The 22292-nt window shown below is 41.1% G+C and overlaps 1 protein-coding gene across 1 annotated transcript in view; it reads right to left on the reverse strand.

The window, feature by feature from the left end:
• LOC134636708 (uncharacterized) overlaps positions 1-19534 on the reverse strand; it is a 40254-nt gene extending 20720 nt beyond the window's left edge. The window contains exons 1-10 of the mRNA XM_063486826.1: positions 19482-19534; positions 16092-16389; positions 15121-15168; positions 8812-8852; positions 8491-8583; positions 8109-8166; positions 7271-7299; positions 6538-6960; positions 5692-5907; positions 3074-3122 (exon numbers count right to left, since the gene is read on the reverse strand). Of these exons, the coding sequence (XP_063342896.1) occupies positions 3074-3122; positions 5692-5907; positions 6538-6960; positions 7271-7299; positions 8109-8166; positions 8491-8583; positions 8812-8852; positions 15121-15168; positions 16092-16389 (1255 nt within the window). The 5' untranslated portion in view covers positions 19482-19534. The remainder of the gene's footprint in view (positions 1-3073; positions 3123-5691; positions 5908-6537; positions 6961-7270; positions 7300-8108; positions 8167-8490; positions 8584-8811; positions 8853-15120; positions 15169-16091; positions 16390-19481) is intronic.
• Positions 19535-22292: the final 2758 nt, after the last annotated feature.

Raw genomic sequence — 22292 nt, forward strand, 5'->3', positions numbered from 1 at the left:
CCTCAACTCCTGCTCGCACCTCCTCAAGGATCAGCGACCGCTTCTCTTTCCCCTGTGCCTTGTTGTAGTTCGGTGTTCTACTGCTACCCAAGCCCGCTCTTCCCTGAGCCACTGTACCCACTATCACCCTTTGCTGCAGCCTTGATACTGCAATGTCTACAGCCTCAGCAGCCCTCCACTTCCTCCCGGTCCTAACCTCTATTCCAGCCAGGGCAACCCGGGGGTCACTGGACTCCCGATATTGGAGCAGCTCCCTGGACCGGCTCACCATAACCCCTCGCTTAGGCTGCTAAAGGGGAGCTTCAGCTTGTTGTTATGACCATACAGAGCGATGCTACTCAGGCTTTGTGGCAGTCCCAACCACCTGCGCAGAAACCTGCTGATCCTCATCTCGAATCCTTCCACTGTTGAGATGGGAACTTCATAGACTAAGAGGGGCCATAAAATCCGGGGCAGAATTCCATGCTGATAAATCCAGGCTTTAAACTTGCCAGGAAGGCCAGATTTATCCACTGATGAGAGCCAGATCTCCAGGTCTTCCTTGGTCGCTTGTATGGAGGCTGCATCTTTCAGGCTGCGGTTAAATACCTTACCTAGGCTCTTCACGGGTGCCTCAGTAAGTCATGGTATCTTGATGGTGCCTAGTGAAAACAAATATTTCTCAGTGACCTTTCCTTTCTTCAGCACAAGCGACCTCGACTTGGTAGGCTTGAACCTCATGCGTGCCCAAGAAATCATCTCATCAAGACCCTTCAGTATCCACCTGCACCCTGGAACAGATGTAGTTGTCACCGTCAGGTCGTCCATGAAAGCTCTGATGGGTGGCTGTCTGACTCCAGACTTGGTGAGTAGCCCTCTACGCTGGACTTCTGCAGATTTGACCAACATGTTCATAGCAAGAGCAAAAAGGATGGGCGAGATCGTGCATCCAGTGATGATCCCCTTCTCAAGCTTCTGCCAGTCGGAAGTTGTTGTTCCAGAAGAGACTCTCAGGTGGAAGTCGGCGTAGTAATCCAGGATAAGATTCTTGAACTTTTCTGGGATGTAATACCGGTTCAATGCCTGTTCTACCAGCTTGTGGGGTATAGATCCGTAGGCATTTGCGAGATCAAGCCATAGTACTGCCAGGTCCCCTCTATTCTCCCTGGCTTCCCTAATGAGCTGTGTGACCACGCCCGTGTGCTCCAGACACCCTGGAACCTTCGGGATCCCTCCTTTCTGGACTGAGTTATCGATGTAAGAGTTTTCAGAAGATACTCTGTCAGTCGCTTAGCGACGATGCTAAAGAAACTCTTCCCTTCAACACTCAGCAAATCACAATGTTCTCGAGAGGTTTCAGTCTGGTTTTAAAACTTTTCATAGCACTGAAACTGCACTTTTAAAGGTTTTTAACGAGGTTTAACAAGGTTTTTACTAGTCACTGACTCAGGTGACTCAGCTGTGCTTTTGCTTTTGGATTTGACCGCTGCATTTGATACTGTTGACCACAGCTTCTTGATCTCTCAGTTGGAGCACTGCGGCATCAAAGGCACTCCATTAGAGTGGTTCAGGTCATACCTTTCTGACAAGAGATTTTATCTCTTCCACAGCCCTCTTTACCTGTGGTGTTCCCCAGAGTTCTGTACTGGGGCCAATTCTACTCTCTATCTATATGTTGCCTCTGGGTCTTATTTTCAGGAAATATAATATTAGTTTTCACTCATATGCTGACGACACAGATCTTTCTTCAGCTGAAGAGAAACAGTTCTGCCTCGCTAGAACCTTTATTTCAGTGTCTCGGCGAAGTCAAGGCCTGGATGGCCTCTAATTTCCTCAATTTCAACAAAAATAAAACCGAAGTGATTGTTTTTGGACCAACTTGCAATTCTAGAACCTCACATTTTAATTTGCACAGTTTAGAACCTTTTCACAAATCGCATGCTAAAAATTTGGGGGTTATATTTGACAATAAGTTCACCTTTGAGAAACAGATTAGTTTAGTTGTACAGCGGTCTTTCTTTAAACTGAGGCTTTTATCCAAGGTGAGATCTTTTTTGTCTTTTAAAAACCTAGAACGGGCAATTCATGCTTTCATCCTATCCCAACTGGACTATTATAATTCTTTATATGTAGGCATTAGTCAGACTTGTCTTGCAAGGCTCCAGCTGGTTCAGAATGCCGCTGCTCATCTTTTGACACGAACGAAGAGAAATGAACATATCTCCCCGGTGCTTGCCTCTCTTCACTGGCTCCCTGTACGTTTTAGAATCAATTATAAAATCTTATTGGTGATTTATAAAGCACTGAATGGACAGGCCCCAGGGTATCTGTCAGACCTACTGCAGCCTTATATGCCCCCAAGCTCTTAGATTGGGTGATCTTTTGCTCTTGGCCACACCAAGGTCAAGGCTGGTTCTTAGAGGTGATCGTGTATTTGTGGTCATGGCACCTAAATTGTGGAATGATTTGCCTCTCCCCATTAGACAGGCTCCTACCCTTAACCTTTTTAAATCTTATCTTAAAACACATTTCTACTCACTGGCTTTTAATACTGCATGAGAGTTATTTACCTATTTATTTGTTATTAGCTATTTGGCATTGATGTTAATTGATATTGCTATTTTATTATGTGTTATTTTATTGTGTAATTTGTATGTTTGTACAGCACTTTGGTCAACACCTCTGTTGTAATTAAAAGTGCTATATAAATAAATAAATAATATGAGACTGGGCGACAAAATCTACCCATATTTTAGGGACTAAAATCCAGTCTTTTCCACTCTGTGGAAAGACTGCAGGGGTAAATTGTTCATCAACTTAAGAACATAGAAATTGTTTGATTTATTTTGGAATAACAGACTCTGTACTACTTTGAAATAGTTCAGTTGCCACTTTGTAAAAGTAGGTCCAAGAATGTTATTTGTATTGGTATTTCTGTCTGGGTATTTTGGCCAGAGTACATACATAAACAGAACACACATGGAAAAAACTCTTATTTTCTATGATAATTTTCATTGACCATAAGCTTCACATTCAGAGCTTACAGACCATCTTTACAAGCCGAACATAAAAAAATACCTTGATGTAAACTCACCCTTTTTCTTACTTTCCTGTTTGCTGTTCTGTTTGGAGACCACCCTCTCCTGGACAGAAAGATAAGACACATAAATGCTACATCCATAGACGGGAACAGCAAGGGTTTGGGAATTAGAGGAAGATACACAGCAGATGGTTGCATTGTGGAACTGATTGCTCCAATACACACAGTTTGTTTGTTTTTTTAATTCAAGAAGAAGCACTCCTAATATCATGTCAAGATTGTTTCTGCTAGTATGTTTGTAGAAAAAGGTTACTGTTTCATGAAGTGTATCAGTGACACACAGCAAGGCACTACAGGACAAATTCAAAATTATCATAGATACGGTATCCTTCGAGACATTTTTCATACCTGAACAAGAATAGTCACAAATGAGAATATTTTCACAGGATGATTTCTGAAATTCATCATAATTAAATTTGTTAATTATGAGGGATACATGGGAAGTGATGCAGGTAATTAGATATTGTCAGCACGCCATAGAGTTTTTCTGTCTGTACGCTGATGGTCACTCATCTCCTGCCAAACCAGGAGATGTCAGTTTATCTGAGAATGTTATCACAAACCACAGGGTGGATTTTTTATTTTATACATAAAGTTGTTTTTTTTTTTTTCTAAAGCTGTTTCTGTGCTGTGATGAGCTCTGAAACCTGACTGAAACTCTTCAAATTCGCAAGTGGGTGGGCTCATCTCTGATGGAGATGAGACAGCGTAAAGGGTGGAGGTAGAGAACTTGTCCTCCTGATGCTCAGAAAATAACCTGAAGCTGAACATCTCATAATGAACTTCAGGAGGCACAGACAGGTCCACTCCCCTCTCATTATAAATGGAGAATGGGTGGAATCTGTCTCCACCTCCACCACCCTCACCTGGACCCACACCACCATTGCCCTGGTAAAGAAGGCCCAGCAGCTGCACCTCCTCCGTGTCCTGAGGAAGAAGAACCTGGACCAGGAGCTGCTGCTGACCTTCTCCCCTCCTCATTGGAGAGCGTGGTCTCCTCCTGCCTGCTGTTTGTACTCAGGGGCCACGACTGAGAACAGGAAGGCTGCACAGAGGGTCATTAAAACAGCCCAAAACCCTCTGGGACCACTGGAGACCATTGCCAGATCCTCCTGTCTCAGGAAAACCAGGGCCATCACAGGTGACCCCTCACATCCTGCCCACCACTTGTTTGACCCACTGCCTTCTGGTTGGTGCCTCAGGTCAATCAGGTATGAAACCTCCAGACTCAGAAACAGTTTCTCCCCCCCCAAACCCCACCTCTGCCCACTTACCTCACCAATCTGAACCTTGGTCTAAGCAACCCTCATAAGTCAAGACAGTCACAGACAGACTCTATTCAAGTCTTTTCTTTGCACTGCTTCCAAACACTTGTTCTGTAATCTATGCCTTTCTGTTATTTTTGTATATATTTCTACTGTTTGCTGTTTATTCCTGCTGTCAACTATTTATATTTTGTTCCTGCATAATTGGTGTGGAGTACTCACAGTTTTGTTGTACATGTACAATGACAGTAAAGGGCTATTCTATTCTATTCTATTCTATTCTATTCTATTCTATTCTATTCTAAATGAATATCAATGGTACTAAAAGTAGCTGTAGATAATATTACATCTGTGGGATGATTATTGGTAATTTTTTCTCTAATGATAAGAATTTTATTTGTGAAGAAGTTCATGAAGTCATTACTAGTTAACGTTAAAGGGATGGTTGGCTCAGTAGAGCTCTGACTTTTTGTCAGCCTGGCTACAGTGCTGAAGAGAAACCTGGGGTTGTTCTTATTTTCTTCATTCAGTGATGAACAGTAAGATGTTCTGGCTTCGTGGAGGGCTTTCTTATAAAGCAACAAACTATTTCTCCAGGCTAAATGATGATCCTCTAAATTTGTGACACGCCATTTCCTCTCCAGCTTACGAGTTATCTGCTTTAGGCTACGTGTTTGAGAATTACACCACGGAGTCAGGTACTTCTGATTTGAGGCCTTAGTTTTCACAGGAGCTACAGTATCCAGAGTCGTACGTAGTGAGGAGGTAAAATTATTAACAAGATGATCGACCTCTGTTGGAGTAGCGTTCAGATAGCTGCTCTGCTCTGTGTTGGTACAGGGCATTGAAGATGATAACAGTGGGTGGATTATATTCTTAAACTTAGTTACAGCACTTTCAGAAAGACATCTACTTTGATAAAGTCTACTCTCCACTGCTGTGTAATCAATTATTGTAAATGTAAATGTTATCAGGAAATGATCAGACAGCAGAGGGTTTTCAGGAAACACTGTTAAATGTTCAGTTTCTATGCCATATGTTAAAACAAGATCTAGAGTGTGATTAAAGTGGTGGGTGGGTTCTTTTACATTTCGACAGAAGCCAATTGAGTCTAATAACAGATTAAGTCCAAGATGGTGGAGGTCAGTCTGTCGGACCACAGGGAGACCCTCACAGTGAACCACCTGGTGGGGACACTTAGTACAGGTACGGCTGGATTAACTAGAGAGCAGAGACTCAGCAATAGTGAGGAAATGTTCCAGTAGGAGGTCAAAGCTGACAGTCTCTGCTTTGAATCAATACCAAATATTAAACACATTTCAAACTGAAGCCAGCATCAGAAATTACCTTTGAAATTCTGGTGAAATCTGTTGAGTTCAGTGATACTGAGCCTTCGTAGTGATTCGTCTCTACATTGACCACCCTGACAGAGTCTCCAGGTGATTTTCCTCTGAGCTGTTTGATGTATTCGCCCCACAAAGTGATCCAGATGGAGCCTGTGCCGTCTTCAAGTTGGAACTCTTTCCTGTTTTTTGCTCCCTGTTTTTTCTTCAGTGTGCCAATCTGAACAAACCAACAACACAACATGAGAACAACTCAGAGACCAACAACTCTCCTGTGCATGTTTATTTCTGCTGTGAATTTTGGAATCACATAGTCAGCCTCAAGCTGCTGTTAGAGGAACTCTAATTGTTGCCACTGTGATGGCTTCATTGTTCAGCCCCAGAGTCACCGAGCCAGCAGTCTAAGCAGATATGTGCAGACCTCCCACTCCCTCAGCCATCATCTCCAACTCCTTCAGGGGTGATACTGGAACACTGAGATAATCTGACCAGTGTGTCCTATAAAACCTAAAAGATGGACTCTGCCTGCTCTCTGAAACATTAATTGAAGATTGATCATCTATCAGATGCACTATTTTGTATTCTAAATAGATCTGAAGCTTCAAATTTGCTATGAACACTGAGTCAAAACTGACCTGGACCACTGTGAACATACAAAATAGTCTGTAAAGGTTAAACTGAGCAAATATATCTGTTTGTAATATATTTAATATTTAACACAGAAAAATCTTTGTGGGACTGTTAAAGTCATTTTTCACAGCACAGCCTTCAGCAGGACACTAAGCTAAACATGACTGTTCTGTGGGAGCGCCCTCACAGCTTCACTGCAGCATATTCAGTTCACACTTACCTCCGTTACTTTTCCTTCAACACTCACTGATGTCTTCCCCTCTGATCCGATGGCCTGTCTGATGGAGCAAACTGGAGTCTGGGAATAACCGAGTCTCTGAGCTTCCATCTCCAGATTCTCAGGAACATCAATAGGTGCCATCTTTGATATGCCGCTCTTTTTGGTCACTTTCATGACATTTTCGTCCATGATGACATTTCTGAACAGGTAGCAGCTCTTCTCCTGGAAACGCTGATAGCGCTCTCTTCCATACACCACCACTTTAATGCTGCCTGTTTCATCAGCCACCCCCAGGTAAAAGAAAAACATCTTCTCTTTTTTGGGGGGTTTAGATGTACGCAGAACAGATTTCGCCAGAACTTTGCCAGCTATGGGTTTGTTTCCAAGGTCACCGCTGATCTTTACATCATGGATGGATTTCCTCTGGACACAAATAAAGAGAACAAAAATACAACATGCAGAGAAACATACATATAAATACAAATCATATCTTCAAATTCACTCACATATGAAGGTGAGGAAAATAAACAGGTGGTAATACCAAGTCTTTCAGAAAAGCATTGACTATTACAAGTGATATATTATTATTAGTATTATTATTATTATTATTATTATTATTATTATTATTATTATACAGCATTAATGTCCACAAAGAAATAAAACTATGTAAGACTTTGTCTAATGCAATGTGCATTATTACTTAATGTTAAAGAAATGATTTCATAACTGCTACCTCATCAGGCTGCAGGCTCCTCAGCTCATCTGTAAGACCAGAAACAAACATGAGTCAGTGAGTTTCACAGTGTTACCTTCTACAAGCTGCTTCCTAAAAAGGAAGAAACAGAAACTCATTTTAATGGCTTTTTAAAAACTTTCAGCATTCTTAGTCTCAATAAAGAGAGACAGAAAATGAAAACTAGTTTTTCAGCGTCACTCTGAGACAGGATATTTCTAACTTTAGAGATGTTGCACAAATGGAAGAAAGCAGTCTTACATATTTGTATCCTGGTCAAAAATGACTCCAAGGTTCCTCACAGTGTTACTGGAGGCCAAGGTAATGCCATCCAGAGTAAGAATCTGGTTAGATACCATATTTCTAAGATTTTCAGGGCCGAGTACAATAACCTCAGTTTGATCTGAATTAAGAAGCAGGAAATTAGAGGCCATCTAAATTAGTGAAAGGTCATTTCCTCTCCAGCTTACGAGTTATCTGCTTTAAGATGCATGTTTGAGAATTATAGCAGGGAGTGAAGTCCTTCTGATTTGAGACTCTATTTTTCACAGGAGCTACAGTATTCTGACTCACATGCTTCAGACAGAGGCCTGTACTGCAAATCAGAAAAAAACCTTTGAGAAATCACAACACGGGAGCCAGAATGTTGTTGCCCATGAAGAGTGGACATAGATTTCTGACCACAGTGGGATAAGTTTGACCTAATACTGCACATTAAACTGGAAAATATCTTTTTATTATCACCTGTGACCCCAAAAGCTTCTGTTCGCACTTCAAGCTCACAGATCATCTGAAGAAGTGGTAACATGACATAAATAACACTTCAGTGTGAACTCACCTTTTTTCTTAGCTTTCTGTTTGTTCTCCTTCTCTTTGGGCTTCTCTGGTGCAGCAGCCTGAGGAAACCAGAACAGTAACACAGAAGATCATTTACAGTGTGCTTAAACACAAAGTGATGAATGCTTCATCAGTTTATCCTCCCAGTGATGGATGTGAACTACCAGAGATTTATTTATTTTTATTCATCCGATGGTTCATTAAGTGGTCCCCTTGGTTTATTAATTTGCTTATTGTATTGCCTGAATGTATTGATCTGTTCACTTGTTACTTAATTAGTTTTCTCACTTCATTCATCTGTTCCCTTATAATCTACTAAGGATTTGAATAACAGTTGATCAATAAAGGAACTTTAAAGCCTACAGTCTGGAAATAGCAGCTACCTTGGTAGTTTTGGTGGCCCCAGTTGATTTCAGGGATGAAACTTTGTTCTCTGTCTTCTTCTTTTTGGGCATCACTGATCCAGCTGATTCAGTCTGAGGAAACCAGCAGCACAAAATGAGAACAGAAGATCATTTACATTTAAACACAGGATTATTTTGATGCACTGCAGGAGTTATGTGGTACAAAGAACCTGTGTTAAATAACATCTTAATAAACTGTTGCTTTGATTAAGCTTCATTAATTTAATTCTGACACTGATGGATGTAAACTATGATATAAAGTAAATACTTTGTCAGGTTGTTCTCATTATGTCTCCTTACCTTGTCCACCTTCCTTTTCCTTGAACTTGAGGAGACAGACTCTGAAGATAAAAATATGGAGAAACAGATCAGTCAGTTTATAAATGGACCTGTGATATTAGTCAGACCCAGTCGGACTGACTGAGGTGATTTTGAGTGTAAATGTGTCGAAGGACAAACACTGTTGCTTTCAAAATGTTTCATCCTTAGTATATCAGTGTGTATATATACATACATACATACATATATATACACACACACATGTATTCACAACATCATCTTCAGCAGGATGTCCGAAAACTGTAACAAACATGTTTTTCCCACTAAGCGGTTACCATGGAAAAACTCTGTTTCCATTGAAATTGGATCACAGTTTTCCACAAAGCCCACATCTGGACATGAACTTGACATTGTTCATATGTTTACACTTCTATCTCATTTTCACATTAAGCTAATTTACAGTCACTGAAGCGTTACAGCAAAATATTGCTTTAATTACTTTGTTAATTTTGTTTCAATACATGACAACCTTTTGCTATATGCCAAATGACGGTGCACATATTTGGTTGACATCGTTTTGTCAGTATATTATGGGTATACACGGTCAAAAGTTTTAGAACACCCCAATTTTCCCAGTTATTTATTGCAATTCAAGTCATTCAAGTCCGATGAATAGCTTGAAATATTACTAAGATAAGTGGTGAACTGCCTGAGGTTTAAAAAAGATAGGGTTACTCAAAACTGAAAAATCATGTAAATTTCAGAATTATACAAAAAGGTCTTTTCAGGGAACACAACACGGGTTAACGATTTAAAGCTGTTCTGCAGCAATAGAGGTCAATCAAGCCTTTAAAGCTGGTGCTGCTAATTCCTACAGGTATTCCAACTTTTCTGGATTACTTACAACCTCCTCTGTCTGCATAGAAGCAGTGTTGGAACACACTGTGATACCATACCCTCGTGAGCATCAGTTGAACAGTATTGTAATACAGAAAGTAGTGTGTTGCCAGAAAAAGGCGATTAACAATGGAAGAGAGACAGACCATCATAACACTTAAAAATCTAGGTCTTGATATAAAATCAGAAATCAGAGATCCAGTTAACAAAGAAATAAATTATGACCCCCGGAAAATCCAAAATGTATTTCTAGACTACTATAAAACTCTATATAACCAGTCTGAATTGGCGGATGAAAGAGAAAAGAGAATGGAAGTGCTATTTGGAGATAAAGAAAGATAAATCGATAAAAACAATACAGAAAAAAACAACACAGTTTAAAAACTGATAAAACAAAATCGAATCACAAAAAGAATCAGTAAAAAAATTAAGAGTAATAAAACACGTATAATCGGCAGTGATGGGAATAACGGCGTTACAAGTAACGGCGTTATTTTTTTCAGTAACGAGTAATCTAACTAATTACTATTTCTATTGTTACAACGCCGTTAACGTTACTAACAAGAAAATGCGGTCGTGTTACTATTTTTCAACAAATCTACGGTTGAAGCTGTGTTCAGCTTACCGCATCTTATATCAGTTGCACGGAAGTAGCTGTAAGTAATCTGGACACTACAGCTTTAAGCAGCTGCGCGCTCCCGCGAACTGTAATCACTGTCTAGCACAACACCTGGAGCTCAGGGGGCAAAACAATCGCATGAGTGCTGCTGTTTGACTGAGGAAGAATAAAGTAGTCGTGGTAAGCCAATCACATGATAAAGCAACAAGGTGATATATACCAGTTTTTAAATTGTGTTGATGGGCCACGTAAAACCAGAGTCGTGATAAACAATATATACGCGTGTTTTTCCTCAATAGTTTCATCACTCTTACTGTCTAAGGACAGCGCAGCAAGCACTCTCTGCTTATGAGCAAAAAATTAAAAAACAAAACAAAAAACAGCCCATTCGTGTTGGTGGAAAAATGCACCATGTCGATCAAAAAATGATATGGTAACATGACATTTGGTTGTTTAGGAAGAGGGGGAAGTTTCAGGAGTGGCGGAGAGAGAGAGAGAGAGAGAGCAGAAAAAGAGAGAGCGAGTTTTGAGATGTGAGAGATTTGTGACGTTTAGCGTGTTTGGAGTGTGTAGATAATGTGTTGTCTTGTGTAGTTAGTGTGTAGTGTTGTGGATAGTTTTGTGTTGTGTGTCAGAACAATGAGGCGACTGCTGTCTCCAGGTAGAAACAGGAGTGATACACCTGCTGCTGTCAGACCTGCAGGTATCAGGCTGTGATGTTCTCCTGTATCTCCATAGTAGACAACATTTTTGAAGTGGCACAAATAATTTGTGTGGCATCTTATTTAATGCAGAACACCTGATTGTTATGTAAATACTTTGAAATGGTTATAACAAAGGGCAAAAGGTAAATGGCTGCAAATAACTTTGTTGTTTGCATTTAAAGTTATGAAATATGAAAACATAACTGTGAATTCAGACATGTGAGGTTGTGCTGAAAAGGATGACACCAAACAAGGCAAAGTAAATAGTTTTTAAAGGTGAAATGTAGAGGAAACATCAAAAGTGGTTAAAATGTCCAATTATACCCTGGACCCCAGAGGGTTAAACATTTTTTTTAAAGTAATGCAATAGTTACTTTTCAAGTAATTAACTACTTTTAGAATCTTGTAACTCAGTTACTAACTCAGTTACTTGAAGTAGTAACTAGTAACTATAATTAATTACTTTTTCAAAGTAACTTGCCCAACGCTGATAATCGGGTGAACCAGTGGGTCTTTGACTCGGCTTTAAAGACCTCCACAGAGCATGCCTGCCTGAGGGAGGTTGTTCCACAAAGATGGGACGAAAAGAAAAACACACTCTGGCTTTAGAAACTTTTAGAAGGGCAGTATCCTGAGATCAAAGAGCACGGGATGGAACATGGAGGTGCAAAAGTTTAGAAAGATATGAAGGCACCAAACAATTTAAAGCCTTGTAGGTGAGCAACAAGACCTTAAAATCTGCTCAAACCTACAAGGCAACCAGTGAAGAGATTTCAGTACTGGGGGTTATGTGCTCAAAATTCCCAGTTTTGGTTAAAATGCGAGCAGCTGCATTTTGTACCATTAGTAAACCTCTAAAACTTTTCTTTGGGAACCCAGAAAGAAGAGCGTTACAATAATCAATGCGCAAAGACACAAACGCATGGACAAGAACCTCTGCAGTGTCCAGTGATAAAACTTGTCTGATTGTAGCAACGCTCCTTAGATGATAAAAGTCAGTCCTTGCTGTTTCTTTTACATGAGACTTAAAGGAGAGCACCGCATTGAGCCACATGCCCATGTTCTTTACCTTGACCCTGCAATTTATGACATAGTCATCAATATTCAAGGTGAAATTTTGGGACAAGTACTGAAATTTTTTGTGGTCCAGTGACCATCAAATCTGTCTTATCTGTCATGGTCCGGGGTGTGTGGCTGGAATTTTGCATCAGGCTCCTGACACAGACTTTTTTAGATCTTACCCTCGTTCAGCCTGAGTATCACGACCTAAAAGAGGTTTTCAGTAAACACAAAGAATCGTGATTGCCACCTTACAGACCCTATGACTGCGCTATCGAGCTCTTGCCTGGTGCTCCGCTTCCTTCTAGTTGGTTATACAACATCTCCAGGCCCGAAAGGGAGACCATGGAAAAATATATCTAAAATTACCTACAGTCATTAGCTGCAGGTATCATCTGTCCATCCTCCTCCCCGGTGGTTGCTGGCTTCTTTATTGTGGAAAAGAAGAAGAAATCACTCCGTCCATGCATTCACTTTAGAGGTTTAAATGGCATCACCATTAAAAATAAATATAAATGACCCCTTATCAGCTCAGCCTTTGAACGATCGTGGCTCAAGAGATGGCAGTTCGTCTTGTAATCGGAAAGTTGCTGGTTCGAGCCCCAGCTCCGACAGTCTCGGTCGTTGTGTCCTTGGGCAAGACACTTCATCCGTTGCCTACTGATGGTGGTCAGAGGGCCTGGTGGCGCCAGTGTCCGGCAGCCTTGCCTCTGTCAGTCTGCCCCAGGGCAGCTGTGGCTACAACGTAGCTTGTCATTAGCAGTGTGTGAATGGGTGAATGACTGAACGTAGTGTAAAGCGCTTTGGGGTCCTTAGGGACTAAGTAAAAGCGCTATACAAATACAGGCCATTTACCAACCTCTCCACAGAGCCACCATATTACCTAAACTGGATCTCTGCAACACCTCCCATCTGGCCCGCACTAGGGAGCGGGATGAGTGGAAAACAGCTTGCAATACACCACTAGGTCATTTCGAGTATTTAGTCATGCCTTTTGGGTTTGTCTTTCAGAACCTGGTCAAGGACGTGCTCCGTGATTTCCTGAACCAATTTGTTTTTGTTTATCTTGATGACATACTCATTTTCTCCAAGACCCCCCAGGAACACCATGTCCATGTCCAAGCAGTCCTCCAACGCCTCCTGGAAAACAGACTTTATGTCAAAGCTATGTACTCGCAGGGGGGCAGGTGAAGACTGATCCAGCCAAGATCCGTACGATTCTGGAATGGCCCACACCCACATCACGCAAGCACCTGCAGTGCTTCCTCAGCTTCCTCAGCTGTTGTGTCACCCAGACCACTCCAAGGCATTCATTCTGGAGGTGGACGCATCTGACGTTGGCATCGGAGCAGTCCTCTCCCAGCATTCAAGACCCAAGGCCAAGTTACACCCATTGGCCTTTTTTTTCACATCAGCTCTCGTCAGCGGAACACAACTATGATGTAGGAGACAGAGAGTTGCTCACTATAAAATTGGCCCTAGTGGAGTGGCGCCACCTATTAGAAGGAGCTGAACATCCATTCACCATCTTCACAAGTAAGCTCTGCAGGCTTACTTGTGAAGCTGTTATATGTTCAGTGGATCTAATTCTGCATATAATACGAGCAGCTGTATTCTGAACTAACTGCAATTTGTGGAGAGATTTATGAGTGTAGTGGCAGATTTCTTTTTTCATGTATTAATCACATATTTAATCATATCACATTAGTTATAGTAATATCACTTTCTCACTTCACTATAGTAAGAGCACTCCTGTCACCAGTTTGCATGCATGTGGAGTGTTAACACAGTGAGGCCTTTGTAATGGGAGACGTTAAACAGATAGTGGGACGACTTCTGCTTATCAGGGATGTAAATCCTTAGGTGATAGCCAAGCAGAAAACAAGGTCATAATTCTCTCTGTGAGGGAGAAGGTATAGCCCCCCCCCGTGAGAGGGGCCAACATGTAAGAGTTTGTGGAATGTTCTTTGTCTGTGTCTCTGTATATAAGATGTAAGGGCGGTGGCCACAATTCAGAGATGGTCCTGGTGTTTCACTGGGATGCTCTCTCCACATTGCAATGTGTTTATTAAACCCACTTCAAATCAAGCTCACTGGGTGAGTTGCAGGTTATTGTTAAATTTTCCACAACATGAGATAGACCATAGAGAAGAGAATTACAATAACCTAAACAAGATGTGACAAGAGCTTTGACAAGTATGGCGGTACTGTTCGGAGTGAGTGAAGGACGAAGGCGGTTACTATTACAAAGATGAAAATAGGAAGACCGAGTGATATTATTTATATGTGCTATGAAGGAAAGAGTGCTATCGAGGATGACAACAAGACTCTTATACTGAGGGGAGGGTGTGACAACAAAGTTATCAATGGATAATGAAAGACTTCTGGTTTACTGCCTGATATTTCTCATAATTTTAATTTGGTGATCTTATTTAGTTGTGTTAATTTCATAAAAAGTTTATGCTTGAGGTCCATCACCTCATTACACACCATGAGCCAGTCATTACAGATGAGTGGCTCATGAAAAACTGTCTGGTAACTTCCTGGTTGAGTAGAAATTTCTGAAACTTGTTTTCTGTGACCAGAGAAAGGTAAGCACTAACATGCTGGTGTGTGATTTACCACATAAATTTTAATTAATTTAAGCCCAACATAAGGTGCCAAAGATGTAAAATAGATGCACAAATATAAACATTTTCCATCTTCTGTTAAAACTGTTAAACACATCAAATAAAACACAGGCAGGCCACTCATACAATAATCCTCTGGTAAGACTCATTACCAGAGGATTATTATATGAGTGGCCTGCCTGTGTTTTACTGATTTTATCCTTTGTTCCTTTTTCCATCGTCATTACTGTCTGTGATTGATCAGTGATTCATTTGTGCTGTATTATTCGCCTCCCAGGAGTTTTGATTAAACTTCTTTATTTTTCACCTGATCACCGTCTCATTGGTGTCTGCAGTCTGAACTTCATGAACGTGACAAACACTGTGATGCTTTTCTTTGTTTCTAATCAAACACATTTACTGAGGACAGCTGTGTACCTACCGTCAGTCAGAGCTCTGACACCAGTTGCTCCTGTTGATGGTCCCGGTGCTGTAAAAACAAAAAACAAATGAACTGCTCTCATCAGCTGTAACTATAGCAACAACAACAACAAAAACACAGGTAAACAGACTCAAGTTCTCTCCTTTGTTTGTTCCACCCACTCCTGCTCTACCTGAAGGAACTCCAGCAAATGTGAGGTTTTACATCCTGGTCTTACATGCTGCCTGCAGAATCTAATTTAAAGGTTTGTCAGCTGAATAAATGTTGTACCAGTTATTTCTTAGCATATCTGATTTCAGAGCATGTCAAAGTATATTTAGTGTCATTTTCATTATAATCAAAGTTCAATATTTTTGAAAGGAAAACATTTCCCTACATTTGCTGTTCTTTATGACGGAGTTCACCAGTTCTTTATTATCCCTCTTTTATGTGTGTGTGTAGTCTGCATGTGCTCACTCCTTCTCAGCTTCATCTTCCTTAAATTCTAAAATCTGCTCCTGGTTTGTGGAATTATACTTTCTTGTTGCTTCCTCAGAGTGGAACTGATAACTCTATATTTGTAGCCTGTCTGTCAGTCTCGCTGTTATCTGCAGCTCGGCTTTAAGTAACACGATGAGAGCTGTGAATTTGGACACACTTTCAGACACAGTACCAGTTTTCTCCACAAAGTAAACATGAAACCCTCCCAGTGGTCCCTGGTTTAATCTGGGAACATGTGATGTGTATGTGGCACTTTCATAAAACATTTTTTGACTGTTCAAGAAATGTGGAATTACAATAAAATGAATAAACATGAATAATTAAAGTCTTAGATTCTCATTTTAACATGAAGAAGGAAAGAAAGACCTAAACATCAAACATCTGTAAAAACCTCTTTATTATCACTTGCACTGACCATTAAAGCTTCTGCTGTCACTCACAGACCATCTGTAGAAGCTTCACATAAACATCAGGTCACAGTATGAACTCACCTCTTCTCTCATCCTCCTGTTTCTTCTTCAGTCTTTCCACAAAGGGGCGCAGTCGGTCCTGCACTGCAGCGTCCTTCCGAGGTATTTGATCCATTATTTTATTGATTTTATGGACAGATGTTTCCACTCCATAGTGCTCGATGATTACTTGGGGCATCTCTTCTCTGGACTCAGTGGTCTTTACACTTTTGGGGATTTCCGATAGAAAAAGCATCATGGTCTTGTACTGTGGCTCATTGAGCTGTTTGACGATCTGGAACAGAGCTGTTTTCCAGTCTTCCTCTGAAATCGTTGACATCTGACACACAGACAGAAACGCTCTGTTACACCAGCTCCATGAACCCAACACACTGTGAGAGGTGAAAGCACACTGTGCAGTTTTCACTGCATCTCACATTCATCTGAGAAGTTTTCATTTCTACTTTCAACCTTGTTTTAATATTTATTGAAACACAGTTTAAAGGCCCCGCCCTCTGAGAGCTCTGTGTAAACACAGAGTGATCTGTGTGTTCTGTTTCCAGCTGTGAGAAATCGACTCAGCAGATCAGAATCACAAACAACAACATTTACACAGACTCTATACTCAGTGTTTAGTTTGCACTGTTTCCAAGCACGTTGTAACCTGTCCAATAATGTGAGCCTTTCTATTCTACATGAGGGCAGGTGTTGTTCACCAGGAGGACCCCGTCTGTCACATCTCATCTGTGAAAATAACAGGGTGCCAGTGGTGGACCGTTCAGTTCTGGTATTGTCTGTCTACATGGTGTCGGGCCGTGAGCACAGACCTACTGTTTCTGATTGTTCGGTCACAGATGTTCACACCACTGACCTGCTGCAGGTCATTTTGTAGCTCCGGCACTGCTCATCCTGTTCCTCCTTGCACAAAGGAGCAGGTACATACATACACTGTATACAGGTTTTTGCAGAGGTGGTGTGTTCATGGTCTGCTGAAATAAAGCTTCCCTGAAACAAACATCTTCCTGATGGGAGGAGATGCTGCCTGAGGACAGAGCTGCTGCAGAAGCTGTTTCAATCTCCAGAGCAAGGGCGTCGATTTGGCATGGACGGAAGGGACATGTCCCCACCAATATCCAGCGATTATTGAATTGTCCCCACCAATAATTTGATCTCTTCGAGTAAAGAAAAACAAACCCGATAGAAAGAAAAAAAACCCCGATCTGTCAACGTCTCATTCACCCAGCGGTGCAGAAAGAGTTAAATTACGTTCTCTACCTCATGTGACAAATATGGCCAATGTGATTGGCTGTGCCTTTCAGGGAGCTCTGTTTAGTTTTAGCAGCGGCAAGCCTGCACTGGACCTGCAAGGAGGAGAGAAGGACGGCAGCAGAAAGGAAGAACCTCGATATAAGAAAGTATTTTTCAAAGAAACCTGTAAGTCACTTAAAGTCAAGTTCACTCATAAAATGTGTCCGTCATAATAACGTTACAGACTATGCTAGGCTTTGACCCACATCAGTCTAAAATTGTATGTAACCATGAATAACGTGTTTTGGAAACTAACTGCACAACAGGCAGCACTGTTAGTTATCTCAGTCTCAGAGCAGCATTTCTAATTTTGATTGAAACTGTCAGAGAAAACGGCAGCCTCGAGTAAGCCAGGATATTAGTTTACACAGGCTGTTAAAATTATATGTTTAACGTTAAAATTATATGTTTAACGTTAAAATGCTGGTGACACAAGAATTTCATCCTAATGACACTGACATATTCATAGGGTTCATTTTTGAGACAAAATATCATGAGGTAGTCGTGATTTTGCAAATATTCCACCTTGTAGTGCAGTTTGCACAAATTGTTTTAAAAATGCACTCACCCTACAAACCTTACTGATGAGTCAAGATCTGCACAAAGTGACAGAAACACTGAAGCAGCTACACATTTTATTCTTATTGTCATGTATGTCCTATTTGTCAGGTGACAGAAGAACCAACACAAAGCTCAGAGAGTAATGGTGATACAAGATCACAGGTGAAATTGGATGATGACTTGTTGGTTCATGACTGTATTTGAAGCACATGTGTGACTGCATGTATGTGGAATGTCTCACTGTTATTGATCAGGTGACAGAAGCAGCTCTGCCATGTTGTAGCTCAGACAGAGGTGAAGAGGTGAGGTCACAGGTGACTGACTGATGATTTGGTGCTATAGATTAACTAGTATTTATTATCATGATTGTTGTTGCTATTGTTAGGCTGCTGATGTAAATTGATTCATTAGTGTATATTTGACAAAGAATGTGAATTGACATGTCTCACTTTTTATATGGCACGAATCAATGTGTTATTTTATCAGGTAGCAGTATGTCCTAGTGCAGTCAGAGGGGAAGAGCCAGGGCCAGAGGTGAGGCACATCAAGCACAGAATAATAATTTTAATCTGAGGATAAAACGCATGTACTGAGGCTGAAAGAAGCTTCAGTGCTCTCAGAAGACTAAAAACATGGCTAAGGTCAACAATGACTCAAATGAGATTAAACAATGCTGCTGTATGCCATGTTCACCAGCAGAGACTGGACAGTATAGATGTAAAACAAATATGCCAGCAGTTTATCTCAGTTAATGAGAGGAGCAGGCATGTGTTTGGCTCCTTCACATACTGGACATTGAGTTGTTGTGTGGGACACCAGTAGTCCATGTCTGTTGCTGTAACAGTAGTTCATGTTTAGAATAAAACATCCCAGCTCACTGATTTGATCGGGGCCTAAATTGTTGCATGATTTTGCTGAGAGATCTTTTACTTTGTGGTAATCTTAGATGAGTAGTTTTATGGAGGTCATTCAGTGTTCCCTTAGTGCTAATGTATAAGAGATGTTGGTGAACTATAACTGAAGTAATGTTGTTAAGTCCTTAAAGTCATATTCTTTTATTGTCATGACTGTATTTGAAGCTATTTTTATTTTTGTATGATACCTGATTTATATGGAATATAGCTGAAGTAAACTAAAGCCTAAAATACTTAGTCATTTGTTTAATAGTAATTTAACATTATATAATTAACATATAAAACTATGAATTGTGATTTTTAAATGGTTTAAAAGCATGTAGAATTGCATATGTAGGCAAGTATATTTCTCCTCTTTTTTTATTAAGAAGCAAAAACAAAAAGGGAAAAAAAAAAGAAACAGGGCAGCGTTCCGTGGTTGAATCATCCGTCCCCACCAATGCCAAAACCAAATCTACGCCCTTGCTCCAGAGTCCTGTTGTCCTAATGACACGCACTTACAGGAAACAGAAACTATAACAGGCGATAATCTGCTCTCACATTTCTTTGTTCAAACCACAAGATCAACAATAGTTTATAAATGTAAAATTCTCAACTTTAATACATTTATTTTGTAACTTTCAGGGAAAAGCATTTAAATAATACTCACTCCTGCTGGTTTCAGCCGCAGCTTAGTTTCTTTATGAGTTTCAGAGCAGCCAGTAGTTCGAGGAAGGCGGGAAAACTGCTCAGTATCATATTTCACTATTCAGGGTCTGTGTGATGTCAGAGCGCAGGTGGAACATACCAACTTACCTTTCATCTCGTTTGCTTGCCCCCCACACACACACACACGCACACACGCAGATTTTTAGCACTGACTGTTCAGAGTTAAATCTTTATCCTCCCAACAGGCAGTTTCAGAATCAAAGGTCCCGTCCACCCCCACCCTCATAAATAATGGTTTGGTCCACATCGGCCCTCCAACTGTACAGCACACTTCCTGTCTTCTGTTAAAGTAACACACATGAATGAGCAGAGCTAAAGCAGAGTGATTACAGTTTACACATGTGAGGATTTGGTTCAACTTTATTTATATAAGTCCAAATCACAACAACAGGTGTCTCCAGGTGCTTCATACTGTAAGGTGAGGTGGACACTGGGAGATAAGACTTACATCACAGTCCTCCAACACACACTTATTAACTACAGGATGAATACACAGTTCAAAGTCAGCTTTATTGTCAAAGACCATCTGTACAGTCATAGACAGGAATATGAAGTTGCAATGCTCCCACAGCCCTCAGTGTACAATGAACAACTTAAAGATGAAAATAAAATAAAAGTCTTATGTTCAACACATTACAATACAATCTTACATAAACAGCAGAGTCCAACAGTGTTTGTGGGCAAGAGTTCATGTGCATGTGGAGGTGGGGCAGTCAGTGAAAGGGCGATGGTGGAGGTTCATAGTTTGTATGTTTGGGGGGTTCAGAGGTGGATGCAGGTCTGGAGTTGGTGTGTGCGAGAGCAGGGAGTGAAATCAGCATCCTGACTGATGGATGAAGCTGTCTCTCAGTCTGCGGCCCCGAGGCTCTTCAGTCTCCTTCCTGATGGCAGCAAACTGAAGAAGCTGTTGGACGGATGAGTGGAGTCACCTGTAATGCAGAGAGCCTAGGTGGGTGCGTAGATGTCCTGAAGGGAGGGAGGAGAAGTACCCACGATCCTCTCTGCTGCTCTCAATACTCATTGAAACTTTTTCTGGCAGGACCCAGTGCAGGAGCCAGACCACACAGTGATGCAGCTGGTGAGGATGCTCTCAACGGTGCCTCTGTAGAAGGTGCAAAAATGTAAAAACAAAATCAGTCGCTAGCCTGCTCCTGATGCCTCCGTGCTTACCCCTCTTCTGTTTCCACTGTGGGCGAGATCTGGGAGCGGGGGTCGCTGGTAGATGCCTCCGAAGCACTCCGCAGTTCCACAGTTAGCGGGCCCTTCTGTGTAGTGCTCTGATGTTGGCTGCACCCTGTGTGAGGAAGCTATTCTGGGGACATGTGCAGTGTTGATGCAGTCTGACAGCCACGGGTTTGATAGACCTGTAAGTTACAAACATCAGCTCAGTTACTCTGTGATCATAAAGGAGACCCTGGCTTTACTTTGTACTGTTTCCGCTGAGGCCCTCAATGAGCATCTTCTCATGTTTCTTGAGGATTTGGTAGAAAGCTTCTTTGGAGACATCGCCAGCTTTCAGAGGGCCGCTGTAGAGCTCCCTCATCTTCTCCTGAGAGGTCTGCAGAGTTCTGATTTTATTGTAAGCCTCTTGTTGGATGATTTTTCCTTTTAGCTCATCCAGAATCGGTTCGATGTTGCTCACTCTGTGGATCAGCTCGGCTCAGTGTTCATCCACAAAGTGTTTTTGTCCTGAGGGAAAAATGACAGCGACTGATTGGAGTCTTGCTGCATTGCTTTTATTTCAAAATGCAAGAACAAATTTTTATTTCAAAACATAAATCACAGAAATTTGTTAAATCAAACTAAAATCCAGAAAGTGACCAATCACATCGTTCTCTTGAGCTCCGCCCTGCAAACGGTCAAACTGCTGCAGGATTCATGCTTAAGATCTGAATGAATCTCCTGCAGAGCTCACCAAACTCCTCTCTGAGCGTGTCATGCTGTTTAGTCCTGTGTGTGCAGGTTCTTCAATTTGTGTGAGAGAAATGTAATTGTGCGAGTTTCCGTGAACGCCTGAAAAATATTTTCCAGAGATTATTTCATATGTGATTTATGACATTAATGTGATGCCATAAGCTTCCCTGCTTGCTTCTAAATTTATTGTTTAGTTCCTCGTGTGACTTTCTGTATTATTGTTTCTATCCTTTGGTTTTCTCTGTTTGATTGTCTGTTATTGGTCAGTGATTCATCTGCCCTGTATTATTCCTCTCTCAGGTGTCTGTGTTCAGTCTCACTCAGGTCACCGTCTCATTGGTGTCTGCAGTCTGAACTTCATGAACGTGACAAACACTGTGATGCTTTTCTTTGTTTCTAATCACACACATTTACTGAGGACAGCTGTGTACCTACCGTCAGTCAGAGCTCTGACACCAGTTGCTCCAGTTGATGGTCCTGGTGTTGTAAAACAATATATGAAAATTCCAATCGTTTAACAAATGTACTGAAAAGTGTTAAAATGTCTGATATAACACAGTTTCTCTGGTTTTCTTTAAATTCGCCCTCAGTTTGCTTTCACCACAGTAGAAGACAATCGAGTTCTGTTCTACCTGAAGAACACCAACATATGTGAGGTTATGAGTGACGTTCCTCTAAAAACTTCTCGGCTGTAATTTTCTTTAACGTGACCGATTTTGGATGGTTGAAGGAAAGAAATTGAAATATGGATGTTTAGGCTGTTGCTGTAACTAATAGCAGATGTCTGTTGGTAAACTATGTCTCATCTGCTTCTCCAGATTTTTCTCTTTAAAATTCA

The sequence above is a fragment of the Pelmatolapia mariae genome, linkage group LG10_11 (genome assembly GCF_036321145.2).
Source record: "Pelmatolapia mariae isolate MD_Pm_ZW linkage group LG10_11, Pm_UMD_F_2, whole genome shotgun sequence".
NCBI classification, from domain to species: Eukaryota; Metazoa; Chordata; class Actinopteri; order Cichliformes; family Cichlidae; genus Pelmatolapia; species Pelmatolapia mariae.